Source organism: Rhodamnia argentea, chromosome 9, assembly GCF_020921035.1.
Source record: "Rhodamnia argentea isolate NSW1041297 chromosome 9, ASM2092103v1, whole genome shotgun sequence".
NCBI classification, from domain to species: domain Eukaryota; kingdom Viridiplantae; phylum Streptophyta; class Magnoliopsida; order Myrtales; family Myrtaceae; genus Rhodamnia; species Rhodamnia argentea.
Genome location: NC_063158.1, coordinates 21,131,977 through 21,142,881, shown reverse-complemented (window position 1 = coordinate 21,142,881; position 10,905 = coordinate 21,131,977). Strand labels below are relative to the sequence as shown.

Sequence of the window (10,905 nt, the reverse complement as noted above, 5' to 3'; positions counted from 1 at the left end):
AATTGCAGTACAGAGGATTTAATTAATATATCTCGAGCCAAGGCCTTAATCCCATCTAGATTTTAATAAGACAATTTTGCAAGAATTTTCGGATTATGTTTCATTGAATTGAAAGTGAAATTTTTGGACGGTTCTGATCTACCAAAATTTATAGACGCGTCTTAAATGCTACAATTCCTATTTATTCCTTTTAGATTGTCGCTTGACTTTGGGCGGGGGAAAATTTCTGTTTCTGAAAAAGGTGAAAATACCAAGCAAATAAAAAAAAACCCTAAACTATATTCACGGCGAGACTAGAAACCCACGTTTTTATCGTGTCACCAGTACTCCCAAACTTAGCAGCGCTACGAAAATACCTTTTGTCTACTCAAAAATTCATAAATTTTGCTTACTATGACGATGATTATCCGAAACCTCAAAACTTGTACTTACCATGAAAATTTATGTTTTTTATTTGCATACCGGCACAAGTTTAGGGTGTGTATGGTAACATTTACGTAAGTGAATTTATAATCCAGAAGTGCTTCTGGAGCATAAATCCGTCCGGTAATGCAACTTTTAAAGTAGAAATTCGTTTGGTAAAATTTTTTACTTCCGAAAAAATTTCTACTTCTAAAGTGAATTGTCACTTTGGAAACTGTTTTTCTCTCAATTTGAGAAACTAAAAAAAAATTGCTTCTCAACTTACGAAGTACTTCATGTCTCAACCTCTTTTCACTATGCCTCTCTCGCCCAATCACCCCTTGGCTGTTGCCAATCACCGACCTCTGCCAACCGCCGCCACCCATTGCCTCCCACTTGCTACCCCCGCCGCCAATTGCTGCCGACCACCAAGCACCACCTACGACCTCCGCCTATCGACCTCCGCCGATCATCGCTTGCCGAATCGCGGTAAACTTTAACTGGTAATCAATTATCGGCCTTTGAACCGGTTTCTCTAGGATGATAAATTCCTGTTGCCTCACAAAAATTCTCCCACCACCTCTAACCTTCGTCGGCCACCGCCACTCCCCGTCGTCGGCCACCGCTAACTATCGCCGTCAAGTCGTCATCTTCGGTTGTAGGAGTAAAAAAAAAATTCTTTATTTTTAAAGAATAAATAATATTTTTAATAATAAAAATTATTTTAAAAAATTGAAAATGAAGTACCAATTTTTCGACCGCCAATACTAATTCGTCTTAGAATATTTTGTGTTAATAATGTTCTACAAGTAAAAATTTTCAACCGTTACAAAATGAATTTCTCTAAATAAAAAAATCAACTTTTACTTCTAAGGAGAAGTGGAAAAATCAACTTCTGACCATAAGTTGATTTTTGAAGTAGAAGTGTTGCCATGCGCGCGCCCTTAGAGCCTCAACGACACAAAAAAAAAAAAAGTTTAGATATGATGTTGTAGTGCGCGTAATTTAGGATTTTTGGTAGACACGATAAAAAAAAGAATTCGAGTATTTGATGTTAAACCCTTTTTGGAAAGTGCTAGAATTTTTTTTTTTTTGTCTCCGAGTATTAAATAGAATAAAAAGAAGATGTTCCATTCATTAATTCCGCCTACCACAAACTCCCCACCAACTCGGCACAAATTAGGTGAAGACAGCACACGCCCGCGTTCACATTGTAAAATGATTTGGTCAAAAACGGACAGCGATCTGGTCCAACTCCAAAAGGATGTATTTTTCTCGTACCCTTTTGCCCTCGCTCTTTTCCACGTCATGCTCCACGTCGAGCAGCGGGCGGCAAGGTAAAAATCCGGAATCCCCGGGGACGAATTTGACATTTCGTCCCCGGTCCTCCAACTAGTTAGTTCCCCCCCGACCAGAAAGCACGTTATTAATTCACATGCCACCCTGACCCCAAAAAAAAAAAAAATTTCGCATGCCACCAACCAAAGGGGCCAACTCTAGCCACATCCGCTCGCCATCCAATGGGGGGCCGCCGCGTGTTCCAGTGACGCATCGGGTGACGCCACCGGGAGCTGCACGACCTCTCCTACGTGTCCCGCCGTGTCCCACAACGAGCTCCCCGCGTCCTTCGATCTGCCACGTGGAGGGCTCGCGCGCTTGGGCGGGGGTGTCCCGACGGAGGTGGGTATATTCAGGTGCTCCGTGGACCACCGGAGCTCGCGTCGCTTTCTCCCACTTGGGTCGCGAGGGGTCTCTGAGCCGATGACGTGGCGCGATGGGAGCCGTCCGTAGCGGGAGGGCGCCTCGGGTGCGTGGAACACGTGAGGAAAGCTCTCTGCCCCCAACCCCCAAACCCAACCGAGTAGATTCCAACTCCCACCCCCCAAAAAAACATAATAATAATAAAAATAATAAGGATAAGGGACGCGGGACGTGTGGGACCCGCGCTGAGCACAGTGCGTTAGAACGTGCACGCGTCGTCGGGCCCCATCTGGTTTTGAGAAATCCACGTTGTCAATTGAGCAAAACATCGTTTCGGCGGTCTTTTTTAGGTTTCATGTTGACATTTAATTATCGCATAATAGAATTCACGACACCCTGTTTGATAAAATCTTAGAGATTATACTAGAGGCGTCACAAGTTCAATTAGATAAATTCTAATTGCTTTGCATATAAGATTTACAGAACTAAAGTTTTTGATACAGCATGACTCTACTTGAGTAAGAAGGATAGTCCATTATTATAAAGAATAAACAGATATCGCAAATTTCGCACTCGTTTTCATATGACAATGGGCGGATTTCGGTTCGGACGGCGTATCGATATTTTTGAGAAAGTAGGGTCCTTGGTAAAATAAAATATTTGATTGTCCATTTCCTATTTAAAACCGCTCTTGGTGAAATTTCTTTACAGCACTCGTTATGTATTAACCAACTTCATCATTGTTTATCTTTATTTGCTTTTTCTATTTTTCGAATAAGTTCTTCTTTAATAAACGAAAGTATATCAAGTGAAAAGAAACTGCAATGTATTAGAAAACGTGCTCATTAAGTACCCAATAAAAATCTTAGCATCTCTAACATTGCACCTGTTCATTCTTTAACAGAGATTAAGTTACAAAAGTGGGTTAACATTGAAGAGAAGATTTTCCTTTTTCGGTTTGTGCTTTTTGACTCTCTTGTCAAAACAAATCACGCTACGATTTTTTTTTTCATGAAAATTAAATTATTTGAAGAATATTTTTTTAACAATAAATATATGTATTACTCGAGATAATTAGTCGATAATTTCTTTTATTATCGACAACAATTTACGCTTTAACATTTTCGTCGATAATGAAAATACTCCCTTCATAAGCGAAACAAATATTTTTAGGAAGATATTTCGCGACGGCAAAACAAATGACATGCTAAACCGATCAATCTTTTGAGAAGAGTTTTTTTTTTTTTTAGTGGAAAACCTCGTTCATAAGTTTGAATTCTTCAATGTCGAGTGAAAAAATCAAATCTTAAATTCCAAACACTAACTACAAAGTGGACTAATTGGGGGAAGATATGCGGACTAACATTACTCACGTCGGATCAAACCGCAAATCAAGCCAAAGTACGTACGAAAGAGTCAAAATTCTCAACATAATTAATGATAATAATTGATAAAGGAAGTCAAATAATGAAAATAACATCGTACGGCATCGATTTAAGATTTTAAGTGGAATGCAGTTCATCTCTAAGTAAGGCAAATAACATTAATCTTTCCGAAATTATTTTAATCACAACCTTCGGAAAGTTTGGTGAAATGGTCGGAATTCCGCGGCTCGAAAAGGGGGGGAGATTCTACGACAATATTGCGGTCCATCACTCAAAGAATCATCATATTTATTTATATATATTTATATGATTTTTCTTTTTATTTGGGGAAAATACAAAATGGAAAATGCCAGTTGGCATGACTGGGCAGCCTACTGGCCGACCTTATCCTCTTCCTTTATTTTATTATTTTCTTTCTTTCTTTTTTTTTTCTTCCTTGTCCCTCTGTCTCTCTCTCTGTGTCTCTCTCTCTTTCTTCTTTATTTCACTTTTCATTCAGCAAAAGCAAGAATTTTTTTGGCCTTTGGAGAGGGAAGAGGGAGTGAATGTGCTATTGGGATCAACCCTGGAGGTGATACCAAACCCTAGATTTCTTGTTATCCAGTAACTGGGGGCGGAATTCATATTCTTTTGTTCGATTTTTCGGATCGAAAGCAATTTCTGCGAGAGAGAGAGAGAGACAGGATTTTGGGTTCGTCAACAGCCGAGGTGAGTTGTGTCTTTTTTTTTTTTTTTTTTTCTTTTTTGTGTTCTCTTGTTACTTGATTTCCTCTTCAGATTGGGTTCCGTAAAGTTTGGGCTTTTGTTGCTCTTTGCTTTAGTAGTCTTGGTCCCAGCAGCTTCAAGAATTTCGGTTTGTTTACTGTGTTATTGCTTCGGTGTTTCAGCTTGGTTTTCTCTGCATAGATGAGAGGGTTTCGTCAGTGGGATTGCTGATGTTATGTTGATTGGTGTGTTTTCCAGATCGCGGCCGATTCTGGGTCACTCCGAAGAGAGGGATTAGGAGGTGGGTTGGTTGGTTCTGGGAGATTCTGCGGTTCTTTTGAGCTGGGATTGTTTCGAAAATGTTGTCTAAGTCGCACAGCAACCTTTTAGATCTAGCTTCTGGAAATTTCCCGGTAATGGCCCGTGAGAGGAGGCGGCTTCCTCGGGTGATGACTGTTCCGGCGGACATATCGGAGCTCGATGATGATCAGGCCAATAGTGTGGGTTCGGATGTCCCATCTTCGATTATTCAGGATCGGATAATCATTGTGGCTAATGAGCTCCCCGTCAAAGCTAAGCGACGGCCTGATAATAAGGGGTGGGGCTTCAGTTGGGACGACGACGCGCTGTTGTTACAGCTTAAAGATGGTTTGCCCGATGATATGGAGGTTTTATATGTTGGTTCTTTGAGGGTTGAGGTTGACCTTAGCGAGCAGGATGATGTTTCGCAGCTTTTGTTAGAGAAGTTTAAGTGTGTCCCGGCATTTTTACCACCTGACATCTTGTCAAAGTACTACCATGGGTTTTGTAAGCAACACTTGTGGCCACTTTTCCACTACATGCTCCCTTTTGCAGCCAATCATGGTGGCAGGTTCGATAGGTCTTTGTGGGAGGCTTATGTTGCAGCAAACAAGATTTTCTCGCAAAAAGTGATTGAGATCATAAATCCAGAGGATGACTATGTCTGGATTCATGATTATCATTTGATGGTGTTGCCTACTTTCTTGAGAAGGAAGTTCATCAAGCTGAGGATGGGGTTCTTTCTCCATAGCCCTTTTCCATCATCGGAGATATATAGGACCCTTCCAGTTAGGGAGGAGATACTGAAGGCGCTTCTTAATGCTGACCTGATTGGTTTCCACACATTTGATTATGCTCGGCATTTTCTATCCTGTTGCAGTAGAATCTTGGGTGTAGAGTATCAGTCGAAAAGGGGTTATATTGGTTTGGAATATTATGGAAGAACAATTGGGATAAAGATCATGCCTGTTGGGATCCACATGGGCCAGATTCAGTCTGTATTGAAACTGGCGGATAAGGAGTGGAGAGTGGGCGAGCTGAAGCAGCAGTTTGAAGGAAAGACTGTATTACTTGGGGTTGATGATATGGACATTTTTAAAGGTGTCAATCTGAAGTTGTTGGCGATGGAGCAGTTGCTAAGACAGCACCCAAAGTGGCAAGGGAGGGCCGTTTTGGTGCAGATTGCTAATCCTGCTAGAGGGAGGGGTAGTGACCTTGAGGAGATACAGGCTGAAATACATGCGAGCTGTGAGAGAATTAATACAAATTTTGGTCAGCCGGGTTATGAACCAGTTGTCTTTATTGATAGGCCAGTTTCCCTTTGTGAGAGAGCTGCATATTACACTGTTGCTGAGTGCCTTGTGGTCACAGCTGTGAGGGATGGTATGAATCTCACGCCTTATGAGTACATTGTATGCAGGGAAGGAGTCTCTTGCCCAGGATCCTGCTCAGATTCAACTGGGTCCAAAAAAAGCATGCTTGTTGTGTCCGAGTTTATAGGATGTTCTCCTTCATTAAGTGGTGCTATCCGCATCAACCCGTGGAACATTGAGGCCACTGCTGAGGCATTGAGTGAGGCAATTTCAATGGCAGATCCTGAAAAGCAATTGCGCCATGAGAAGCACTACAAGTATGTTAGCTTGCATGATGTGGCATACTGGTCAAGAAGCTTCTACCAGGATTTGGAAAGGACTTGCAAAGACCATTTTAGAAGGCGTTGCTGGGGAATTGGTTTGAGTTTTGGTTTTAGAGTTGTGGCACTGGACCCCAATTTCAGAAAGCTGTCAATTGATACAATAGTATCTGCTTACTTGAGGTCTAAAAGTAGGGCTGTATTGTTAGATTATGATGGCACTGTAATGCCGCAAACATCCATGAACAAGAGGCCAAGTCAAAAAGTTATTTCAATAATCAACATGCTCTGTGCTGATCCTAAGAACACAGTTTTCGTGGTTAGTGGAAGAGGCAAAACCTTGGGAGAGTGGCTTTCTCCTTGTAGAAAGCTTGGGATCGCTGCTGAACATGGTTATTTTATGAGGTAGTATGCCGTTCATGATTGTAGGTTAACAATTTTACTTCCTTCTTTCATGATTGGAACCCCTCTCTGCAGAAAAATGTCATATACACCTGATGCTTATCCGTTTATAATGAAATATCAGGTGGTCTGCTGATGAGGATTGGCGAGTTTGTGGACAGAGCAATGATTTTGGCTGGATTCAGATAGCTGAACCTGTTATGCAACTGTATACAGAAGCCACGGATGGGTCTTCCATTGAGAAGAAAGAGAGTGCCTTGGTTTGGCATCATCGGGATGCAGACCCAGGTTTTGGATCAAGCCAGGCAAAGGAGATGTTGGACCATCTAGAGAGTGTGTTGGCCAATGAACCTGTTGCTGTGAAGAGTGGTCAATACATCGTTGAAGTGAAGCCTCAGGTATTCATTTTGTCTTTGGCTATTAATTATGTGTGAATATGTATTCCTCTTGAGTTTAATTCGTTTTAGAGAGCATTTATCAACAGTAGTGTCAAAGATGCTCAGGTTGAGTCACCATATAACTAAATTGCAGTTCATTCCAGTGTTTTTACTCTTAAATTTGCAGTGGAGATTACCATAATATCTCCTTAATTTGAAAGCATATATTACAAAAAGGAAAAGTGATTTGTTTTGGAATTGATATTCTGTTCATCATCTAAGAAAATTCAACAATGCGTTCAGTTAGTCGATCTTACTAACCATTAGCAGCTAATTCCCTCCTTGAAAGCTAACATAGTTCTCCTGAAATCTGCATATGAATATAGCTTATTGGAGCTGTCCACCTGTTTCTTGTACGTCTGTAGTATTCTTCGAATGTTTAGTCTTCCCTTTATACTTGTGAGTTACCCTTAAAGAGTTGGCAGTCTTTTTCTTATGGTGGCCCAGGACTGCACCATCTTGTTCATGTGCGATTATTCGATGGCAGTAATTAGAGTCATCCCTTGGTTGATATAAGTAGGGGAAATTAGTTTATGCAAGCTAGCATTGTTGTTGCGGCATTGTTAGGAAGGAGTACAGTACATTGAATTTTCCGACACTGTCTGAAGTCCTGTCTTAATTTGTGAAGAATGATCAGCCTGTCTCTTCGTGTGCTATTTAGCCTTTTTTTTTTCCAAATGCTGCAAATCCATTTACAGGCTTATTTTGCTGCATCATCATGTCATATGTACAATTAACATAACATGGGCACACTGTATTCCCCAGTAGACATGTTCGGTATGAGGCAATATGATTAGGGATAGAAACTGTCTCTTTGTGGTTCTGTGTGGAATGTCTTGAGCGGGCTTCTATGCCAGTCAATGCTAAAAGAGCCATGAAGAAATCATTTGCTATTCAAGTTTGCTGGTTTAATTTGTTGCAATTTTGAATCAATTGAAGTTCTTAGCCAATGAACACTTTCAATTGGTCGCTGAGAATGGGGTCTGAATTGAAGATTTCTTTTTGATGGGGAAGTACTGGAAGTGGGAATGAGTCTTATAGATATGGATCATGATACATAAGGGGATCTTAGATTTCCATCTGCATGGCACCATGTTCGAAATTTATTTAGAAATATTTTCGTTCTAGTGGTAGTCGTTTCTTGCGAGTGAGCATAGTTTTGTCCCTGCTAACAGACAAAAGCTATAGTGAAAGGCATGTTTAATGTCCCAACCTGTGCGGCTCTGTTTGTTTTGCTTTTTTGTGTTTTCTCCTCTAACGAACTGATAAAAGTTGAGGTTGAATTATAGTCATAGTGAGAAGGATGTTAGATGTTACTCATGAATTTCTACCAATCCCGCTCAAATCACTGGACAACTAGTGCAGGAGGTTGATGACTTTTCAAGACAGGATTATATGAAATGTTAACTTTTTGCTGACAAGGTTGAGTGCAATTTATTCTTTGGATGTCTTATTGCCGACCCTGTTTCACCTGCCGTGCGTCTCAAATCGTGCATCTCTTCAGCTTGTGGTAAATTATTTAAATTTTGGTTTGCAGGGAGTAAGCAAAGGAGTGGTTGCAGAGAAGATATTATCTTTAATGGCGGAGAACAGAAGACAGGCTGACTTTGTGTTATGCATCGGTGACGATAGATCTGACGAGGACATGTTTGAGATTTTTGGCAGTGCTATTGCCAGTGGCATTTTATCTCCGAATGCATCCGTTTTCGCATGCACTGTAGGACAGAAGCCGAGTAAAGCAAAATATTATTTGGACGATACATCTGAAGTTGTCTTGATGCTTGAAAATCTCGCAGAAGCTTCAGATGTTCCAAGCTCAGAATCAGAAGAAGAACAACAGGAAGGAGAAAACGAAGATTCCCTGTAGAATGATGCCCAAAATTTTGTCAGATGACACATTCATTCCCTCAAAGCCCAAGACAGATATACCACTCTCATCAAGTTTTATTACAGTGCTCATTTCCTGCTTCGTTGAAGAGAAGCATGGTGAAGAATTACTCGAGGCTGACACAAACTTAAGCAGCTCCAAATTGTCAAATCACAGAGCGGAAAGATTGCTCGTGGATGGCTTATTTAGGATCTTTAAATACATCGAATGTCATCGAACATCTGACCAGGTATCGATGTCCTCTGGGTTCATTTCTGGAGACTTGGATAGGGAATTTCTTGAATATTTACTTGGGAAGCACTGAGTTGACCCAATTCAGTTGATTATGCACACACTTGAGACGATACATATGCAAAGACAGTCTGCCGTTGGAATTGTATTCTCATACCCTTTTTTCTTGTTTCGCCGTGTTTCTCAAGTAACTTTGTTTTGCTTGTCGAAATTAATTTTTGACAAGCCATGTAAATGTTACAGCTGATGTTGGAAGTTTTCTTTTGCTCTATGTCAATGAACATTGTTCCACGTTATTCTTTTATTGCTGGTTGACAATTGACATTACAGTATGGCTAATTTTTCTGGAAATGCTGTTGTTTGGAGACGATATAGACGAGTCAAAACTCATTAGTCTTTGGATTAGGTGGAATCGTGGAGGTTGCGCGACGGTAACAGGAACGCTCCTATTATCACAACAAGACTGATGTTTAAACTGGAAATTTGATAAAAGAGCTTGCAGATAACGAACTAAATCCAATGAAACAGTGGCATAATCCGGATAAAGCAGAGATCACCTTCGGTCATGGAACTACAATTTTCTTTATGAGAAGCAAGGAAGTCCCCGAGCTGTGGAAGGACTCGGTTTCATCTTTGTCCTTGGCCTCTAAGAGGATGTACACACAATTACGTCAAATGTTGTTTTGGTATATGCAACAAGGATGCCCGTTCGATCTATGTCGGTCCTAAGCTTTTTGCAGGATTGAAAGCTCTGATTGGAAGGAGCTCAATATATGTGCTTTTGTTCACGACTTCGAGGGCCGTGGCCATTTGAACATTGTTCCCATTCTTCGTGGAGGTATAGCAATGCTGAGGCTATGCCCTGCTCGATTCCATACCGCTTTTCCCTCATCAAAAAGGTCCGGTCCTTGAATAAATGACAGTCTAAGCTACCGTTAGACATGAATTCATAGATGAGGAGTCCCTTTTCCTCATGACACCATCCGACGAGTTGGACTAAGTTCCTGTGCCTGAGTCGTCTTATGGTCTTCACTTTGGTCGCGTACTCCTTCATCCCGTGTCTTGACTCTGGAGTCATCTTCTTGATCGCGACATTAGCATTCATGCCAATCAAGCAGCCTTCATATACTCTTCCCGACCCCCCTTTCCCAAGCAACAGCGAATCTGCAAAGTCATCAGTCGCCGCGACCAAGTCCTTGTAGGAGAACTTCTTAGGCCCTGTCACTTGGTCAAATTCTTCGTCAATTGACCGGACATCATCCTCTTCTCCAATTCTGTCATTTGACTTTCTCTTTGTCCTGTGACCAAACCAAGTAAAAGGCTAGAACAAGAGTGAGGAACAACAAATAGCCTAAACCTGTGAGAGACCAGACCCATGACTTGGCTTTGACCTTGTTACTTGTGTTTGCATTTTTGGTGACTCCTAGATTGGAGCTAAATTCCCACGTGTACAGAGTCTGCAACACGAAGCTCAACCCGGTGGTTGCCGAGAAGCCGACGGTCACCCATTCTGGCAGAATATTTGTCAAGTTCTGGATAGGAGATCTTGGTGAAGTTCCCTCTTGGATCCGCGGGATCGATCATGCAGACACTGAAATTCTGCGTACTAGAATTGGATGCTACTGAAGCAGGGCTTTTTTCCAAATTATGCAAAAAAACAAAATATTTACCAAATTAGATATAAAAAAAAATATTTACTGATTTGGGGTCCGCTCAGCATCTAAAGTGCTTAGCGAGAAAGGACCTGCTCCGCGCAGCAGAGCGATGTCCGCTCTGCTGCACGGAGGGCCCCCCCAAAAGTGCCGAGCGGATGGGTTTCAA

General features: G+C 41.4%; 2 protein-coding genes across 3 annotated transcripts; one reads left to right on the top strand and one right to left on the bottom strand.

Moving 5' to 3' along the window:
* The first annotated feature begins 3,968 nt into the window (after positions 1-3,968).
* Positions 3,969-9,011, top strand: LOC115752977 (probable alpha,alpha-trehalose-phosphate synthase [UDP-forming] 7). Of its 2 annotated transcripts, none has more exons than XM_030691418.2 (4): positions 3,969-4,196; positions 4,452-6,531; positions 6,653-6,926; positions 8,503-9,011. In XM_030691418.2, the coding sequence occupies exons 2-4, from the start codon at positions 4,553-4,555 to the stop codon at positions 8,830-8,832; spliced, it is 2,583 nt and encodes an 860-aa protein (XP_030547278.1). In that variant the 5' UTR covers positions 3,969-4,196; positions 4,452-4,552; the 3' UTR covers positions 8,833-9,011. The 2 variants fall into 2 exon arrangements, with proteins under 2 accessions (XP_030547278.1, XP_048141787.1); XM_048285830.1 differs by lacking the exon at positions 3,969-4,196 and adding an exon at positions 4,316-4,341.
* Positions 9,012-9,850: 839 nt separating this feature from the next.
* On the bottom strand, positions 9,851-10,668 carry LOC125316473 (L-type lectin-domain containing receptor kinase IX.1-like). The gene is made up of 2 exons (XM_048284807.1): positions 10,537-10,668; positions 9,851-10,405 (listed from the first exon to the last, which is right to left on the bottom strand). Exons 1-2 carry the CDS (start codon positions 10,666-10,668, stop codon positions 9,851-9,853), a joined length of 687 nt encoding a protein of 228 aa, XP_048140764.1.
* Between the last annotated feature and the right edge of the window lie 237 nt (positions 10,669-10,905).